This window comes from Melanaphis sacchari, unplaced genomic scaffold (assembly GCF_002803265.2).
Source record: "Melanaphis sacchari strain LSU unplaced genomic scaffold, SCAv2.0 Contig310_pilon_pilon, whole genome shotgun sequence".
NCBI lineage: Eukaryota > Metazoa > Arthropoda > Insecta > Hemiptera > Aphididae > Melanaphis > Melanaphis sacchari.
Window position 1 is genome coordinate 92,223 of NW_020271184.1, and position 22,620 is coordinate 114,842.

Below are 22,620 nucleotides of genomic sequence, written 5' to 3' on the forward strand. Positions count from 1 at the left end.
CTCTTCCCCTTTTTTCCCCTAAGTCAGAGAGTTTTCACACTAGTAAGTCTCCCTCCTCACATTATTTCATGCAATTTTTATCTTAATTAAGCTACCAAATTTATTCATTATACAAATAATAATATGTCAGATTATAATTAATAATTATACTTTTGTTTAAATTAAAAACAAAAAAAAAGTATAAATATATATATTATATACCTAACTTTATTTAATTGAGTATTTAAATTTATAAATATTGATAGACAATACTAAGTACTAGGTACATTATAAATCAAAAATAGGCATTTACTAGTAATTCGAATTAAACGTGGTGTAATTTTAAGTTTGAACATATATCTATATTTAACATTAAATGTAATTTTCCTTTAATTCTAACTGATAGAACCAGTCATATATAGTTTTATTATATTGTATTATAGTATATTTTGCATTTTTCATAATAATAAAAAATCTGCACTAATGTTCGAATTCGGTAATAAAAAATAATATGTAAAATATTGAATATAATTTACCAATATTAAGTAAAATATTGTATTTAAAACAATTTTCAGTAAATTAACTACATTGCACTTTAGGTACCTACAAGTCCTACAATGCTGTTTCATTAATTGGCCATTCATTACCTATACTGATAAATGATTATTATTTATTACTGTATGGGTGTACATTGTACACTGTGGTGTATCGTGTACATAAAGAACACCTACGATAATTTAATATCTATTCGTTTTTAAACAAACGTGCTAATAATTTAATAACACGTCTTTTTGTGAATCATAACGTATATGTGTGCTTTTATTGTATGTATATGTGTAAACTGTGAACGTCTATTAGATAAGAAAACACATTAGTTGCAAGCGGAAAACGTTGGCGTTCATGACATCACGAAATTAAATAATAACTTTGGAGTTGCTATTAAAATGAACATAGTATAAACCTACTTAAATTTAATATATATACTCGTAACTATAAGTGTGGTGTGTGTATGTGTGTAGAACATGCACCTATGATACCATACGGGTATTATTATGGATATATTACTTTCCGCCGTTAGCTACCTGTCTATAAGGAAAAAACCGGCATATACTGTCAGCCAAAAAAAAAAAAAATTAAATAATCTATTATTATAGTATAGTAAGAAAGAAGATCTATGAAATAATAATGGTAATTACATTCGGCGAATGCGATCAATCTTGGAAGTTGATTTTAAATTCTGAAGAGAACGATGGAGTTAATTTTATTATTTATTTTTTTTTTCAATTTACGTAATCTTATGAAATAATTCTCATAAGTAGACAATAATATGCATTTACAGTAATTTAGATTAGGTTCATTAAAATAAAAGATGAAGTTGCTGAGATTTTTAGAAATGTCATTGAACATTTTGAATACTTAAATACTAATATAATATAGATTATTATGTTGTCTTCATTTTTTGAAAAATGTCATGGTATAGTACATAGCTAGAAGAATTACTCAGATAATCAATAAATTATTAAATATTATTGGTTTTTTTTTTAATACCGTCCATTCTATTGGTTATAAGTTATTACTAATAATTTAGCTCACATGTAGTATTTCGTTAATTTATAAATTATCTTGAAGGGTTTGAGATAATATTTTTAAGTTATAAGCTAATAAATATATTTTGAACAATCTGAAGTATAAAATTAAATGTTATTATAATTAAAAATTCAAACACAGATATTGAAGTTAAAAATTAAATTTATTTTATTTTTGATTTTACCACTGTAATTATAAATAATAATACTAAGTGGTATATATATATATATATATATATATATATATATATATATCGTAGATAAGCCCTAAACACCTTAAATTGAATATAAACCTAATCTAATGACAAATACTTGACAATATTTCGATTATTCACTTTCATACTATAGTATTGCTTAAACTATATTACCAAATCTTCGAGATTATTCAACAACTTTGTGCTATCACGTGATTTTGTACGGTTATAAATATTTAAGATTTACTAGGTGCAGCAAACTCTGTTATTGAATCGGTGATAGTATATTTAAATAAATTCTAACAATGTATATAATATTAATCATAAATACACACACATCACATTTAGAATAAAAATGCATAATAAGAATACTATAATACTATAGAGTAACAAACGATATTTTTGAGTTCCACGTTAATAATTACTATTTAACATGTATCATCAGAATATAATTGAATCTTTTTAGATAACTAAACATTAATACGAAATTGTTCATTGATCAATTAACTGGTACTTATACAATATTAACATTACTTGAAAATGCCCAGAATAAACAATAATCGTTTGCTATTAAATTGTTATACTGCATAAAACGTTATTATTATTTTTTTTTTAATCTATTAGATTCTAAGTGGAGTGATAATGAATTTTTCTCACTATCTTTATAATCATAAAAACAAAAAAAAAAAAAAATAATAATAAAGAAAAACGGGAATTTTTCAACCAAACCAATTTTTGAAAATTTTTTTTTTATTTTTTGATGTAACTCAAAAACGAATTACCGTAAATACTTGAAATTTTCACCAATTTTTTTATACTATCATTTTCATTTTTTTCTTTAAATGTCAAAAAAACATTATTCACGGTGAAAATTCTTGTATATATCATATAAAGCTACTCATAGTTTGTTTATTTCTCAATAAAAGAATATCGATATTTTTTTTATACGCATTCAAAGTTAAAATTTTATACTGTTAAATAGTTAAAAATTCTTAAAAGCTTTTCTTTTTATATCTAAGTTTTAAAAATGTAGTACAAGAATCTTCATAAATATATCATACCGAAATTAAAAGCTTAAAAAAATATTTACAGTCAATAATTTTGTATAGACATTTCAGTTTAAAATTTGAATAAAATTGATACATCACTATGTTAATTTTTTTGTCATCATTTTAAAAATATATTTGTGAAATGAGATAATATTGTAAAATTATATTCATTATAATAATACTAATAGTATAATAAATGCAATATTTTTCGAAAAAATTAAATCAATCTGCCGTACTACTAATAGTAAAATAAATAACATTAACAGCTATATCAAAAAAAAAAAAAACATATAATTAAATAAATTTAATGGTATATATTATTTAAGCTCAAATACTGAGGGGGTGGATGGCAGTATTGTGACAAACATTTACCATCAGTCTCTATAAAAAAAACGGCTTAAAAGACCATCTCTACTCATAATAAGTTTTTCCATAAACAATGATAGATCATTGAATTCAAATTTAATACACCCCATATATGGTTCAAATTGATACCTAATGTACAAAATAGCAGTACTCACTTGCTTACCTTTTTTTAATCTTTATTTTCATAAGTCATAAATTGTTATGATAAACTAATAATTACTGGAAAATGGATACTAATATGAAAAAATTAAAATTTTCTTACCGAAAGTTAGTGGACAATTTTGCTCGTCAGTTTGATCCAAGCAATCATTAAGACCATTGCATCTTTTTGAATTTGGGATACATAAAGTATTGTCACATTGAAATTCATCAACTCCGCAAACTAAAACATAAAACAAATAAATTATTGTATAAAGTCTAAATAAAGTATGGAAAAGATATAAACAAAATATTTTGTTGATATTTAACATGTACAGTGTAGTTATTAATAATCAAACATAAATAATGATTATATTATATTATTTTAATTTTCCAATAAACTATCAAATAATTTATACCTTAAAACCTATATAATATTATAATTTATTTTTAATGTACAGCAAAAAAATCAACAAGTATTTTATTACATTGCATCTTAATGAAAATGGAAATTATTACAAACGATTAAATTAAAATATCTTGTATTTAATTCACATAATTTTAGATTTTGAGCGAAGCGATGAATGTATTGATTTTACAATGATGTGTTTTGTGTGTGTGGTGAGTGTGTACACGATAAGTAGTCCATAAAATGCTTCAATTTAAACTTTTACGATGGTTTTGGATAGAAAATTAAATTTAGTTTATACTTTTAAAAGGTCAAAATTAAAAATTCTAGAATTTTTTTTTTTAAGTTGAGAAAATTAAAAAATAAAAAAAAAATAAAGAAAAACTGAAATATTTACATAAATCCAATTTTTGACAAAATCAATTTTGTTTTCAAGTTTAATTCGAATAGCAATAATCATAGATGGCACTTGAAATTATCACAAAATGTTTACATTATCATTTTCTAAATATTTTTACTACTTTTGAGCTATTTATAGGTTGATAAATTTTAAATTTTTAAATTTTTTTTCTTCTAAATTTCAATAAAAAAAATTGTTTTCCGGGTTAATATTATTGAAAATATAAAACTAAATCTCAATTCAGTTTTTCTTATATTTGTATCAAAATATTAAAAATACTTAGGTCAAAATCATAAAAATTACCAACTTCACGTATTTTGTAATGTATAAAGATTGTCTTGCAGTAAGAAACTGATGAAAATTTGAATTTTTATAGCTTAAGTTTGAAAAATGAATACAATATTCCTTATAATATGAGGTTCATACTGGAATTAAAATGGTCTTATAATATATAAATGATTAATCATTTGAGTTTAAAATTCAAATTTATTCATAATCAATAAATCTATACATCCCACAGAAGATATATTGGAAATGTAATTATATTTAACAAATAACATAAATTCATTTTCCTCAATAATGAAGAATTTTAAAATATATAAATGAGTGATGGAGATTACGTATTATAAAATTAATATGTATTGTATATTTTGTGTACGTAATTATGAAACTATTAATAGAAACTATTCAAAATTTTATTTTTTAACCAAACACCAATACACTTTATATTATTTTACCAATACTAAAAATAAATAGAATACTTATATTCTAAGATAATTTTTCCGTAATAGAATGGAATATTCATAAAATAAATACACATTAATGAACTTGTATACATTATATACCTATATGTATTTTATTCAAACCGGATTTTCTCTTTACAATCTAATGCAAAATAATAGCACAGTATTAACTCTTTTATAATACGAATGTTTCAAATAACGGTCGTAAAAATAATTTATCCTACAATAGACTTAAGTTATCTTAAAAACATACTTGAATGTTGAGTAAATTACTATAGGTAGGTAGTTTACAAGATAGATTCTCTATAACGTAACACATTCTCGTACAGGTCTTATAATTGATCCATTGATTCACCATTGTGATTTAGTACCCTGTAGTTGGTATTATATCAAATCCTTTAATCAAATTTACCGGGTCTTGTGGAAAGTTGTTTTACAACAGGAATCCTCGGATCACGTGAATCAATAGACCATGAACTGATTTATTGACAACACTTGACGTTTAACCTTTTTTGCATGCACTTTCGTATTTATTGTTACACATATTAACCAGTCCTCATTATCCAACACATAATGAATGATAAATAAAATAACATTATTTATTTCAAATGAACATGATAATATGAAGATATATTATGATATAATCTAAGATTACACTATGCTTATTAAAATTAAAGTTCATATAACAATTATATAAACTCTCATTAATTTTTAATCTGTGTAAGTTAATTAAGCAATTAATTTTAAAAAAATGTGTAAATACTGAATTAAATTTGAATAATAGTGTTTTTATATTTATCATGTAAACAATTTTTTTTATATATTTTATAGCAGTTGATACGACAAGAAATAAACTATGAACCGAGGTTTGATCAAATTTCTAATTAAAAATAACAATACATATTTTTCATCTAATTTTATAAATTTTTTAAGAGCCATTTTAATTATCATCTTTGGCAGTGTTATCTAATGTTTAAGTAAAATAAATTAAATCACAATACTTTATGGAAATATTACAACCGACTTACATTAAATGTTGGCAATATGCCTAAATTCATTAATGGAAAAGCACTCTAGAAATTTCTACCTTTAGAACACTGTAATTCAATTTTGAGTTCGATTTGTTGTTTAAAATTCAAGGGTTATGTTTATATTAAATTATGATAAAAAAAAAAATTGGAGTAATATAAGTAATTATATGATTTGATGTCAACGATGAATATTAAATTTAAGTTAATTGATTCCAGATTCAACAAAAATGCATGAGCAGAACATAAATTATGAGCGACGGAATAATGGTACGTTGATGTTTAGATTTTATGTCGAGTGTTGAACAATTGAGAGCATTTTGTTTACTTTAGTGTTGACAGCGTGTCACACAAAATACGAATGTTTTCAAAAATTGTATAATAAACAGACATTGTATGCTAAATATATATTTATACATTAACTAAGATAACCAGGTTATTTGATAATATAATATTTATATTTATACATAATAAAACTAGGTATATTAACATAAATATAAGCATAATTTAAGTTCAACGTAGTTTTAAAAAACTTGATGATAAATTAAATTATATGTTATTATTATGCTATGTTAATGAAGCATTTTAAATATGATAAGAAAAACCAGGTAATCTGGTATTACTGTAAAGAAGGTTTCAATTTTCAAAATGATGCATCTTGTTTGTGAAAATCAAAGGTCTTCAACTCACAACCTACCTTGTCATTATTTGTGGCCCGTAAACAGATTTGATAAAATTAAAACTGATATAAGCCATCTTCTAAGCTTTAAGTCATTGCAATCGAAAAAATTGGAAAATATGCGATAAGATAAAAAACATTGAACTTTTAAATTTGTTATTCGAAATATATTGACATGGATACATATCCTAATCTTTGAAATAACTCTTTAAAAATGATATCTCTTTTTAGTATTACTTACACTTGGGAGCATAATTTTTCACGAATTAAAATTGTCAAATTGAAAACTAAATCTCAATAACTGACATTCATTTAGGATACCCACTAAGGATTGTATTATCTTAGATACAACAAATATAAAAAAATTAGATAGCGATAAACAATATTAGTCATCATGATAAAAACAAAACAAATAATTTGTAATTTAAAATTGAAATATCTTAATCTATACATGTTTTAATAACAATAATAGTTTGTAATATAAAATGTAATCATAAAAATTATAATTATAAAACTGAATTTTTGTATAAAATACATATTTTTACTACGAATGTGGCCCTCGAAATTTAAAAATATGGTAGGTAGTCCACTGTCTCAAAAGGTTGAAGACCACTGGTGTATATCACTGAAATGGAAGTAATAAATATGAATTCAATAATGTTAATAAACATAGGAGATAAATTAATTTTCATATCATATATTTCTGAAAATACTTAGGTCAAGTTATTTTGTCTATATTTTTACAATTATTACATATTTGTATTTTCTTAATTCGATAGGTTCATTTAGTTTTTGACAAGAACATCGAATAAAACTACTATAAACCAGACGCGGTTCGAAGGGAAGCAAAGTGGCCATGCTTTCCTACTAAAGTTTTACATATATTTTAATTTTTTTAATACATATTTCTCCTCGTGAACATTTAAACATCAGACCAACGATTAATTTTAGCATTACATGTCTTAACTAAATGTTATAATAAAATACTAAAAATACTCTAAGTCAGTTTTACTTCGGCTAATAGAACTTTTTTGACTTTACAGAATCAAAAATTGGTTTAAATCAAGAATAGACAAGGGTGATTTAACAAGTTTATGCTTGGTTAAATGTACATCAAAATATTAATATATATATGTCAAAGTTGATGAAATAAAAGAAATATTTGGAAAAAAATAAGAAGGTTGTATCCAAAAATATTTTATTGAATAAAACCAAATTTAATGTGTAATATATAAATATAGAGATTATTTATTAACAAACTTGCATTCCAAGTTAAGGTGTTCAATAAATCTCCCCTTAATTTAGTGATAACTAAAAAATACTCCCCACCTCTGATAAACTTCTGAAGCCGTGGTTACTATAAATAAATGAATACTAAAAATTTCGTAAAATAATATGAAAAAATAATTAGGTTCATGTTATAAATAGCTTAAAATTAATCTAAATATTTTGACAATTTCATTGTGTATAAAAAATAATGATATATATAATAGTAAAAAGTTTCAATTCTCTAAAAACATAACATTTTTGAAAAATAAAATAGACTTTGTCAAAAACTGGTATTGAATATATATAATAATATATTCTTGTATTTTGTTAATTTTTTCTAATTATTAAAAAAATAAATAATATTTTAACCTCTCCTTTTTTCTTATTAATTACCAATTATATAAAATTTACTACAAGAAATTATTTTCAATATATACGATTGAAGTATTTTTTCTGATTCAAAACATGATGTCAAACGCTTAAAAAATTGTTATATCATTGTAAAGTTAATATAATAGCTATTATTCTTTATGTTTCTATAGAGATGCATACTTATTAAGTTATTATGATCTTGAGTACTGCAATATTATAGCCTATTTGTACCTACTAATTAAAAATGTATTTTACTCGAAACTACCTGTCATTTATATGTTTTTGTTTAATTTACAATCCTGTTAAATAAAAATAAAAATTTTAATAAAATATAGCTTAAACTATGTGCAGTATAATGTTGTGCAATGTGCATAATTTAAAAACGTCTTAATTAAAACTGTGTAATATTACAAAATAGTGCATTTATAAACTACAAGATAAATTTGGATAAAGTGGTCATGCACGGCAATTAACACACCATAATCTCAATAATTTTTTTAAAAAAATACTATACTTTACTTAGTTAACCAAAAGTAGTGACATATTTAACAGCAACACTTCTTGTATATTAATATGAATACAATTCTTGATGAAATATTAGTTTTTGTATACTTGATGCCTAGGTATAACTTATAAGATATACCTTACCTTTAATACAAATAATAGATACCCACCTAATATTTTACTTTAATAATTGTTTTAAAAATATAGTTAATTGATTTATATAAAAAAAAAAGTTTAAGATATGTTATAATAAGATTTCAGAATATATTTTTCAATAATTTATTAAATTATTCATGTAATAGCACACCTAACTATATAACTGTTTTAGATACATTATTACTTATAATTTATAAATGACTTCTTTAGATTTCTTTTATTATTTATTAATAATATAAAATTAATAAAAAAATTAACATGTACTAACTCATTTTTTGAAAAGCTAAGCAATATTAAGACAATATCTTAAGAATTAGCAATTAAGTACGTAATTGTTAATCAATAAGTCATACAACTCAAAACAAAATAAATCCTCGACACTCGCACACCTTGTTTGTATTTAACATCAGAATAATTATTTCCTTGAAAAAATTTACTCCAGTTCAGTGATTCATATATCGTAGTTGATATTTATATAATATTTTAAATAATTAATTTAATTACCTATGTAGTATGTATTACCAAATGTAAAAAAACACTTATATTGTTATGCACAAAAAAGTGTTCAAAAAAGTTGATACAACTGTTATTTCTTAAGACACTTACTATCGGGTTTGAGAAGTTTTGGAACACTCCGACACATTAGTTCGTCAGTTCCATCTGGGCATTCAACTGTGCCATTGCATTGAGATTCTGGTGGTAAACAAGTGTTGGTGACTACACAAAGCATTTCGCTCGATTGACAAGTGGCGGTGAGACCAGCATATGCTTTAGTTGTAAAAAAAAATATAAATAAATGTTTATAAAATAGCGATAAACTACAGAAAAATCTACTGTTATATAAATTAAATAATAGATAGGTACTTTAAAGGTGCTATTTAAACTGCTCAATAAAATACAATACATTCTTAAGCAAAATAAGTATAATAATAATACATTTACGAGTACGTGCAAGATAATTACACAGTAGAATAAACTACTGTCAAATGTGAAGCGAATAAATTGAATTTGATGATACAGAATATATTGAAAATATCTAATCACAAAAAAATGTTAATTTTACTAGATAAACTATGTGTAACAATATTTTATTTTAAATGTAAGTAGATATTTATAACATTTAAAATATTATTAAAACCGTTATTTTTGTTGTTGTGATTAGAATATAAACCAACACTAAGTGATTTGGATTCAAAGAATATATTACGATCACGACACGTGAACAAAATTCTACCAGACTATAATAATAAGTATCAAATAAGTACTCTTAATTTCCAAACAGCAGACCCCCTAAAATGACATTAAAGTTATTACATAAAATAGCCCTAATCCAATAAATAACATTAGGTCCATCGACTGATTTCATATGAATTTAAATTTACCTTGTATAATATCGAATCCTTTATCGATTACTGTAAGTGGACTACTTGGATTAAATGCTCTAGAGTTTGATATGAAATAACGGAGTTGATTTTCTAATGTTTCCTTGGATTCGCGTCCTTCGGATTCAATATCAACGGTAGCTCTTACAAAAAACTCGTCACTACTTGGCCTAAAATAAATTAATGTCAAATCAGATTTCTTTCATTTACTTACGAAATGAAATATTTGTAAATGCCTAAAACCTACTATTCATGATCACTATGATTACTTATATTTAATTTAAGCAAATAACGAGCTCATATGTTTAGTGGTTATATATTTATATTATATATTTTAAACCATATAGGATTGAAATTTTCTAAATACATAAATACGTTAGTTGTTAGATTCTTACTGTATTGCTACTACTCTTGGTAAGTAAGTTCCGTATTGTTTTAATGCTTCATTCAATGAAAGAGTTATATTATTGGCTAGCCATTCGAAAGCTTCGCTTTTCATGTCAGCATAGTCCTTGGTATATGGTTCCATAATTGTTAAATGTACTCTAAAAATAGCTGTAAAAGCAAACACAATTTTTATTAATTTTTTATAATGTGGAAAAATTAATATAATTGGAATACATTTCATTATTATGAAGATCGAAATAAATAATTATGATATTTTAACAATCAACTATTTAGGCACAGGTCCAGAGCAAAGATCTGGGGGGAAGGGTAAACAATTTTTTTATAGGTACTTTATTCTTAATTTAAATATTTTGTCATACAAGTAGATGGGTGTAGGTATAGGTAATTAATGAAATCAATTAATGATTATTTAATATAATATAATATTTATAAATTAAATAATAAAATCTAAACGTCTGTTTACATTTTTGCTTTTTTCGATAAATATATTCACCTTGTATAATATATTATATTATCAGACGTATATGTGATTAATTTGAAATATAGTAATATCAGGATCTGTAGAATTAAAAAAAATTTGAGAAATAATATGTCTGAGCCCTTAGCCCCCCTGGATCCGTCCCTGCACCTATTACAAAATAAGTTTTACAATAGAAACTATGATGGTGATATTACTAAAAAAAACCTTCATTAATATTTAAGTAGTATATAATTGTATATTTTACTATTAACAAACTATATATAATTAAAAACTAACTAACTCATTATACTATACTATACTAATGAATATAACACTATTTTTATGGTAGAAGTTATACGTTTACGAATTAATCATTAATAACAAAATATATTATTGATGTTATCAGAATACTGCAATTATATTTAAATTTAAAATATTATCATTTTTAATACAATATTATGTATTATACTTGTAAATATGTTCTTGTTACCATCATCATGAAAAATTATTGTATTTGAAAATGTGATGTGATTCTAAAATCCAAGTAAATATACCTACTTAGTATTAAAATAAAAGTTCTTCAACATCACAATTTCATACACGATACACACATATTCATAATAAAATCTTTGAACACTATTATAAATACAGTAATTTGTTTAATAAAGGTATGTTTTTTTTTTTTTTTATTGTAAAAAAATATCCAATTTTCAGAAAAATTGGGTTAGGAAATGTCGATTACAGCTGTCATATATCAATTTATTTATTAGGTTTAGTATTTTTTTTTTTATTAATTTTAAAACTATATCAATCAAAATATTAAAACATTTGTCGTTTTTTCGTGATCAAATGTTTTTAAATTTAGTGAAATATTTATTCGAAAATCAAAAAATAACATTTTCGTTTACCTACTATTAAAATACAAGTACTTATTTATAAGTTGTGATGACATTTGACTTAATTTAATAATTTAATAATTTAATTTTTTATCGGCCAAGAATATTTTTTTTAAATAATTTCTGATTATAAAAATGTAAAATATTTTCAAAGTTAAATTTTATATGGTTTTAATAAATTATTTATTAAAAGTATAAAATAATTTATTATAAGTTTAATAACGAGTAATTACTAATAAAATACATTGGAAATATATTCTTAAATTGAATACAATTCACTACAATTTTCAAACTAAAATATTGTTTTATACCTAAATATTACTATTTTCTTTTGTCTACGTAAATACCTATACCTACAGCTATCTACGTATAATTTGAAAACTCAATGCTTTAATATTTTGTTTTACTGAATCATATACTTGTATTATAAATAAAAATATATTGTCGATGAATGATGATAAGTAAAACAGATGTTTACGTTCTCACAGATACAACACATAATTAATGGAGTCTATTAGAGACTATTTTATAATATGGGCACCATATGAGTTATGACACTTCTTATATTGTCGAAAAAAAATCTTTCTTTCTTTTTCTTTTTCTTTTTTTTTTTTTTTCTATTTTTTTATTCCTCTGTGCAGCAAATATGACGTGATCTACTCTTACCCATAAAGTACGGATAAAAAAACAAAAACAAAAAAAATATCACGACAGTATTACTTGTTGTGCCTTGGTCGACAAATAATTGAGATGGCGATAACGGCGCCGCGCTCGTCGGGGACTCGGTGGTCGTAGACGGTTGAGTGACCGTGGACGGTTGAGTGGCTGTGGTCGCCGTCGTCGTTGTCGTTGTAACGGTAGTAGCGGCGTTACTTGTGGCGGTGGTAGAATCAACAGCAACAGAGTTGGTCGGAATATTCATAGTCAAATTAAAGCCGTTCACGTTATCTCTGGCGAACAAATCGTCTTGGACTCCGACTGGCCGTGGTTTGTTCGTCGTAAAACGATCGTCTGTGTCTGATCCATCGCCAGAATGGTTGCCATCACCCGACGTCAGATCGTTGTCTTCGTCGTCGTCGAGCGATGATGATATGTCTCCGCGATTGGGTCCGTTGTCCGGCGCTGTTATGGCAATCGTTGTATCTGCATCGTCGTCCGTCGCTTTCGTCTCCCTACCGCAAAAATCGAACAATTCATGACTATCGAAATCGGTGGAACAAATTACTAATAAGCGTACAATATTATGTCTAATGTCAGTGTAAAGTCGATAGTTTTGTAGAGGCTATTGGGAATAGTAATTATTTTAGAAATGTACGTAATATAATGCAAGTGAATAGTAACATTATTATATTTGTAATCGAGTTGAAAAGCTTAATATCGACTAGACGAAAATTTTTACATCACTTAAACACAGGACTTACCTCTGCTAAAAATATAAAAGTAAATATTAATTGTAGGAATAAATAACAAGATTATTAGTGTACTCGATAACTGTTATTTTTTTTTTCGAATAAAATAAATATTTTATACAAGTTGTGTACCGTTTTATGTAAACATTGTAAACGTGATGTTTCTAAGTACTGCAGTAGGCGATATATAATTCACCCCAAAGTCTAAACACATAATATAAAAAAAATACATGATACACATGTATAATATATATTATATCTATTCGATACTTTATACACAAATATAAGCCATATAAAATATAAATCACTTCTAATCCAATAATACATAGGTCTACGTATAAAATATTGTACACTTTGATTGATTAAAATAACGCGTCCTGGTGGAGCTACTTTAATGTAGCGTTTTTGAACCTACTACTACTACTTAATAAATCTATAACGATGAATATCCTCATAGTTCACATTCTATAGTTTAAAAAAAAATTTGCCATGTACAATTTATAAGAATTTTTAATAAATCACTATTTATTAACACAAATAATACAATGAATTACATACATACCTATTTAGATCTTTAATAAATGAAAATACAATGCATAAATCATAGAATCATAGAATTTGTTAAACACAAAAATTAGTACTGAGAATATTTTATTATAAATCTATAAATATTATAACTCTGAGCGTGATGAGTAACTACTATTTAAACTTCTTTTAAACGTATTTAATAAATACTTTCCCATTGTTTATAAATATTCCCATATTACTGTGTATCTACAATCTACTAATAATGATTTCTAGATATTAGGCCAATACGATAACATTTATTAACTTACCAAATACTTACTATTTATTAGTTATTTTTCTAAGTAGATGTCGTTAACCTAATTTAATCTATATTCATAAATATTCACAAGTCGTATATAAAATAGATATTTTAATAATTTATTTTACTAGGAAAAATTCTAATAACTTTTGAAGCAGGTTAATTATTCAGATATTTTGAGTGATGAATGACCTATATACTGAATTTGAAGATCTATATAATATTCGATGAGACAACTATATTTAAATTATTATTACATATAAAAATATACGATCAAGGGTGTAATTGCAATCTTTTACAAAAATAACTAAAAATTATTCAGATAAGATAACAAATAATTCATTAAAATAGTATCAAGATTAAAAAAATAAAATTCTAAACTTGCATTTGTAAAATAGCATTTTGCTATAATAAAGTTATAGTTATATTTATTATAAAAGTTTAAATTTTTACACTCATAAATACGATTACTTAACAGTGTTAAATTAAAAGACTGAACAATACACCTATTACAAGATTACTTTAGTAAACGCACGTAATAAATATATACACAAATAATAAAAAAAAAATGAATATAAAAATTAAATAAAATAGGCAATAGCTCAGAAAAAAATTACACCTCCTCTAATAAAAATTTAATTTAATATTTTATCTAGAATCATTTTATTTAAATTGATAGATAAAAAAATACTTTGAATTATTTTTATCTAGAGATTAAATAACACTTTTGAATTGGATTAGATTGCTTAAGATAGTACGTAATGTATGTAAATTATTATATAGGTCTGTTTGTCGAATTTTTTAAAACATTTTAAGACTTGTTATAATTATACATTTAAGTTGAACTAGTAAGAATATTATTTTATAAACAAGCAACATATAATGTTAATAGGACAAATCATTGAATTAACAGGAATCTGTAGAATGTATTTATAATTTATTATTATATTATGCATTGGAATTTCTTTTTTTTTTTATATCAAACGGCGTACGCTATAGGCAATTTAGCACCACAGATGTAGTGTATAATATTACGTATAATCAAATAACTATTATTTATATTAATAAGTACTCTATTAACAAAGTAAAAAACGTATACCTAATGATTATAAGCACATTGAGTATAGTGTAATTTTGGGGTTTTATCAATTCCGCCAGCAATCGATTCCACCTAATATTTTTCTATATTGATTCCGCCGAATATTTGTTTATGTTAGTTATATAAGTATATTTATTAATTAACAGTACAGATTAATATAAATAAAAACATTTCAAAAATAATTTATCCTTGTCCACAACGAAAAATACAGTATACATATTATAGCAAAAAAAAAAAAAAACAAATAAGTAGAAATTGTAAGTTGATTTCTTTTTTAAAATAGTGGTTTGATAAATAATTTAACAATTTTTTTACTTAAATAATCGTCAAAAATTGTTAAAACATATTTATTTTTTTTATTTCATAATTTTAAATAGTACCAATTTTACTTACATTTAATAAAATATTAACATAAATGTAAATGTAAGCATTTTACATTTTGATATTATTAAAATAAATAATTTAAAAATATTCAGTGGATTGAAAGCCAGCGGAATCTAAAGGTAAAAAAGTTCAGCGGAGTTAATAGTCGGCTCAATCAATATGTAAAAAAATTTGGCGGAGTTGATATGCGGCGCAATCGATAGATTTCTTACAGGTAAAAAGGTCATTTGGCGCAACTGATATACGCCCGTAATTTTAGATGTAAGTGAATTGCGGCACAATTACTAAATAACGTACGAGTTGCGGCCTGGGTTTATGAGAGGTACGTACGAATTGCGGCCTTAGTTTATGAAAGGTAAGTACGAATTGTGGCCATACATTAATGTATATATTATGTACGAGTATAATATATAATATACTATATTAAATACTTACAAAAAGATCAAATTAGAAGTGCAATAAAAATACATAAATATGTTTAGCTACGAGGCTTCTACGACTTAAGCATGAGTACAATCATACAGCACAAGAAACCGATCAGAAATATGATTTTAACGCGATAAAAATAACGAAGCCGAGTCTGTGGCAACAACGTGAAGACGAACTTGTTCATAAGTAAAGGCCACACGGGTAACTGCGTTATAAATCTGAGATATCGTATTATTATATAAAAATATAACTTCCCATACGTATCGAACATTTCATTTACCGTTATTCGTTTAATGCTATGTATATCCAACATAGGCAATGATAATTACTCGGCCCGCAACTCACCTGCAGCTAAAATATTGTCGGGCCACAACAAACCTACGCCTAAAATATTATCGGGTCGCAATTCACCGGTCTCCAACACTGGAAACGACAGGTCAGGCCGCACTCATCCATAGCCTTAATTTTAACATAATTAATAAATCAGAATAACACTGCAACCTTATCTCACAGCTAAAAGAATTAAATTATTAATAATAAAATTATGATTAAATAATTATTGAACTATTAAATTAAATTTGGAATATAATATGCAATTACTAAAAAGTACACTATGTACAATTATATAATTAATTAGGTTTACTACTTTTCACACCAATATTAATAGAACAATGAACCTATTTGAGTATCCGAAACCCCAATTTTTTATCGGTCTGAATTTACTTTATTTAACTATAGTAGTTCAATTTTAGTTAAGTAATATTTATAATAAAGATCTTTAAAAAATAAATAATATGTATAATGTAATATATTCATAACAATTAATAGACTATTTATCTCTCTACACGTATATTATTTAATATCTATGATTATTTAACTTGTTTGAATGAATAATATAATTTAAAATAACGACATTACTGATTTTAGTGAATAAAAAGTATAATACTTAAATATTTTAAACATATACCATTCGAGCAAATTATTTTAAATAGTAATAAATTAATAATGTTATTAATTATTATAATAAAAATAAATTATTCTAATTGGAAAATCAATAAGTAAATATATTATCAATAATATTAAAATCAAATACATAATATATCAAATAACCACAGATAAAAAATCATATACCTAATTAAAATGTACACGCATATAACATTAAGTTATTATTGTAACTCGGAGTAATATTTATTAATAATCTAAATTATGATAGTTAATATAATGAATAATAATAATAAATAGAATCATATAATTCTCATTTATTTACCTTGATATATTGATATCAGAACTAGATGATAATATAGCTTCAGTAGAAGTTTTTTCAGTTGTTTTTTCTTCTCCTAAAAATGACCAAAGTGATCGTTTAATCCGCTTCACTGAACCATGTACAAAGCTTAACAATCTGGAAACCGATTGATCAGCTGGGTTTAAACCGTCTAAAATGCTATTTGGTGTTCGATCATCCTCAAATACTAAATCATTATCCGTCTGTAAAATCAAATAAACATATATGCATTAATTACATTTGTCGAAGAAAACAATTGAAATGTGTAACAACCAAAGAGCTTACAACTTCAATAATTTTGGCAAAATTTCGAAAAATAATGTATTTTAAATAATATATGTTTTATGTTAATTATTATACGTATCAAAATTAAAGTTATTTTTGTAATCACAGGTGATTGAAATAAAATTAAATTTCTCAAAATCATTATTATAATCATATGACGAATGATTAATATCAATAAATTATTTCTAAAGCAATTCCTTAATAATCACGCGCGGTTTATCAGTTATAGATATTACTGCATTTGATAAATAAATAAATAAAATTGAATAACACTGCATGAATATTATAATTTATAAATACTAAATTGCCAAAATAAATATTAATTGGAAAAAATTGTAGTTTTATAAATGTTCTATAAATTAAAGAACAAGGGGATTTTTATATTATACAGGGTAAAATTATATTTTCACAAATCATTAAAATATTTGAATTATTATAAAAATTACTTCTACTCTTCTACAAATAATGATTTCGAAATTATTATAAGAATAGTTAGAAATAACAACTTTTAAATGTACAAGAACACTCTAGTAGGAAAAAAGAAAATCTTTAAAGGTCAATATTGCCACTAGATTGCGCTAAATTATACAGTTTAAGTAGAAATTATTAAACTTTTGAAAATAAGATACATCATATTTAAGATAAGTATTCGAGTAGATTACAAACTAAAATAAATTCTTCAAAATATTATTTAAATTTACAATAAATTTAATGTATAAAGAAACTTTACATTTTAAAAATATTAAGACATAAATAGTTATTGATAATTTGTGGTGTATAATTCTTTAATAAGTCTGTATGTACTCGTTCATTTAATTACTAGTATTTATTATGTACACTTTTTACAATATTTTATTATATTAATAAAAATAATTTATTAGATTTTTCATTTCAATTATTATATAAAAAAAAATTTAATTAATACTACTTTTGTTTAAAGTATTACTATGAAGTATATATCAAATAGTAAATAAACTAAAACTAAAAAATGTTGAAATTTAAGAGAATGTCACACCTACATATGCTATCTCCATTTTACACTCTTGCATACAGCATGACGATTTTAGTTCAGCTTATCTTATTTCATATCATTGATTTAACATCATAATAAATCGACCTACCCATTATCAAATTTAAAAGTAAGAGTATCTATGTTCTCTTGTGGGCATTTTACATTTAAATTTTAATATAATTATTCAAAATATTAAGATAAAAAAATTCCTGAAAAGAGAATAAATAAATACTTAAACTTCAAATTTGATAATAGGTCAATTGTTGTACGTTTAAAAGACAGATAATACATCTGGGCATCGAATCCTCTCAATTGTACATGCAAAGTGATAAATTTAACGTAAAACACTCATTTTTTTCATAAAACGTTGACATTCTTAAAAATATTTCTTTTTTATAAATTTAAGTCGTAACAAAACGATATTTTAAGAAAACATTTTGTTTTTACTATTTTTAATAACAATATACATTATTAATTTTTATATTTCGAAGCAATTTATTATTTGTAATATTTTGACTAATAACAATCAAATTTTGGAAAAGTAATTTATTAACAATAACTATTTAAATATTAAACGAGTAAAGTAATGGACAAACATTCTGCAGGTTACCATTATACTATTCAACTGCTAATCAAAACTTAAAATGCTTATAACTCAGACTTCTTGTTTAAAATTAGATTACTATATTTCAAAATAGTAATTCAAAAAATATTTTTTTTTTAAATAAGAAATAAAAATTGCTTATTTTTATTAAAAAACAGTGAACAACTTAATAATGTTGTTTTTAACCAAACCAAATTGTATTAATTAAAAAAAAATATTTTTAAAATAATGAGTGTCTTACATTCAATATATCATTTATATAACATAAAATATTTTTATTTTATATTATACACTAAAATTTCTATAACCTATTTATTATAAAATATAACAAATATGACATACCTACTAATAACAATTTAAAATAATTAGAATACTTAAAATCTTAAATGTTATTTGGAAAATAAAATATAAAATTATTTTTACAAAAATTTAATGAACTATTAATTATTATTACTGACTATTTATTATTTATTATTATTATTGCGGTTAATCAAATGAACCTAGATTAGAAATTTTAAGTATAATTGATGTTTGATATACTGATATACATAGATATATTTAACGTAACAAAAACTCTCCTATCATGAAAAATATCAGGTATAATTTATGCATATTTTTTAATCGATTTTAGTATAGAAAAATTTCCGATAAGTATATAAATTACTTTAATCTATAAATCATCTTAATATTCAACTCTTTAAAAATAAAGTAACTCCATTTCATATTTTTTCCTTTAATGTACTTAATTTATAGCAGGTATAATAAAATAAAATGTAGATATTATATAAATTAACATTGGTTTCATGTGAGATGTTAAATACGTACCTGGTATTTAATCATATAACTGAATGAGCTACTAGTTAAATCTTAAGTTATGAAGTATAATTATTACTAGAGCCAAGATAATATTTATAGACGATCAGATAAATCAAAATTCATAACTATTATATTGAAATATGTTTTTTCAAGCAGTAAAAGTATAAGGTAATATAATTTTTCTCTAATTTTTAATCAAACTATTTAAAATATTGAAAGCATCATACATATGAATGCTACTGTGTATTATTAATGGTAAGATTATTACTAATTATAATTATCATTACATTATGTACGTTCATTATTACAAAAAATAAAAAGCGCTTAAGCGAATTATGGGTTATTTGTTTTTAAGCTTGTATTTATTAAACGTTATAATGTACTTGAAAAATTAACGATTAAATAGTACAATATATGTGGCGAATTTTGACGTATGCTTAAAGAATTACTATATGTGTCTTAGATGGATACTGTTAATTTACAAGCTCATTAATCATAATAGAATCTGTTAGATATCTCTCTCCATATTTCTACATTTATATTAACCATAGTCTAATAGTCTATACTCATTAATTACACATATTAAATTAAAATCGTTCTCATACAAATTTGTATCTCTAAAAAATTAAAATACAATAAATAGACATTCAAACATCAATTTTAAATGAACAAAGTCAATGATGCGGCTTCATGAAACACATTCAATCACACGCTAAATAATTGATCTTAATAAAGTACAAATTTCTCATCAGACAGAAAAACCAATAATAATTAATAATTTTATTTAACGTACAATACAATTGATACATGGGGTGGATCAATGGTACAGTTATTACCACAGTTTATTAATTCTTATTTTTTTTTATTTTTTTTTTTACGAGAAATTAAAAAAATTTTAAATAATTGTGTTTTATGAAATAAATAAACCTGAATTGTAATCAAATAATGCAATTATAGGAGCTTGGTACGATAAAAAAAAAACATTTAAGTCACGTTTTCATTATTTCGTTATTAGTTATAGCTACAGCAATATGAGCAATGAACTAATATTGGGTTTTTAAAATCCCTTCTAATAATAGACGAATCATTTATTCACTCAAAAATAATATATAGCAGTTGTTACGTCATTAGAAATAAGTTGAGATAACTTTTACAAGGCTAATAATATGTGGTGTTATCTATAAAAGTTGGTAATATTATAAATGTATTAAGCTGGGATTTTAATGCATTATTTTTCAAAACTTGTTTTGTAACATAACTTTTTTATGTACTTTTATATTTTATAATTATTATAAATTTATTTTATATTATTTTATCACCTTTAAAATATTTTAATTTTTGAGGAATTTTATACTAAAATTTAAATTGATAAATTGTATTTTTAAATATTTACGTATTAACGAGATTTTGTTTATACCACACAAATATTTTAATTATCATAGTGATATTTTTTCTTTAAAATTATATAAAAATATTTTTTTCAGATTAAAAGTAATAAGTTGAAGTTACAAAATTATGTTGTCCTATAAAACTTTTTTAAAATTAATTTTACAAATTTGTTGATTCAAAACTTATGAAGTAAAAAAAATGAAGAATATTATTTTTAAATTATAGCATATAACAATTTTACTTGGATCATGTTATAGTTTCTTAAGGGAATTTTATTTTCAGTTCTTATATAAAATTTAATCATAATATACTTAAATGTCAATTTGAGTAATGGATATATAATTTCAAATATATTATTAAACTGTTAAATATTTTCCTTCAACACAAGTTATGCTTACAGAAGGAAGATAATTTTGATCAATTTATATATTTAAATTTCTTTTTATGTAAATTGAGAAAAATTGAAAAAAAATATACATATATAAAAAATACACAGTGAGGTATTTAATTTGTATAGGTCATTGTCAGAGATCCGTAATATACACCTCATCTCATATAAGTTTAAATTCTGAGTAAAATTATAGACTTTTTCGGCTAAAAAATTTTATCATAATTCAATAATAAATTATATTAACAGTTTATAAAGCACCATATTTTCAAATGTATATAAATAAATATATATATATTTTTTTTTCTATTTAAGAATTATCCTATTATCTACACTACCACTTTTTCACCGTTAATTTATTTTTTTCAAATGAGAACCACCTATTTTTGCAATAGGCGCGTGATTTAATTTATGTCTAAAATCGAAATTAACATAACTTTAAAAATATGGCATATTAATAAATAGTAACCAAATTTTGTCTTAAAAACAATAAATATTCACTATAGAACCTTATGGTTGTTTATAAACTGTTTTTTATCATAAGTCCTTATCATGTCCTAAAATAATAAAATACAATTTTAGACTGCCAACTGTTCAAAAACCTTCATAAAAAAATTAGAAACAACTGCCATTAAAATTGTTGACCCTATTTTTGATAATCTAATTCTAATGTCTA

The 22,620-nt window shown here is 23.4% G+C and overlaps 1 protein-coding gene across 6 annotated transcripts in view; it reads right to left on the reverse strand.

Annotated features, from left to right (window-relative positions):
• LOC112596242 (basement membrane-specific heparan sulfate proteoglycan core protein) overlaps window positions 1-22,620 on the reverse strand; it is a 155,109-nt gene that overhangs the window by 80,190 nt on the left and 52,299 nt on the right. For all 6 annotated transcript variants that reach the window (XM_025341752.1, XM_025341756.1, XM_025341754.1 and 3 more), the window contains exons 3-8: window positions 17,433-17,653; window positions 12,739-13,190; window positions 10,650-10,809; window positions 10,255-10,424; window positions 9,479-9,640; window positions 3,437-3,556 (exon numbers count right to left, since the gene is read on the reverse strand). In XM_025341752.1, the coding sequence (XP_025197537.1) occupies window positions 3,437-3,556; window positions 9,479-9,640; window positions 10,255-10,424; window positions 10,650-10,809; window positions 12,739-13,190; window positions 17,433-17,653 (1,285 nt within the window). The remainder of the gene's footprint in view (window positions 1-3,436; window positions 3,557-9,478; window positions 9,641-10,254; window positions 10,425-10,649; window positions 10,810-12,738; window positions 13,191-17,432; window positions 17,654-22,620) is intronic.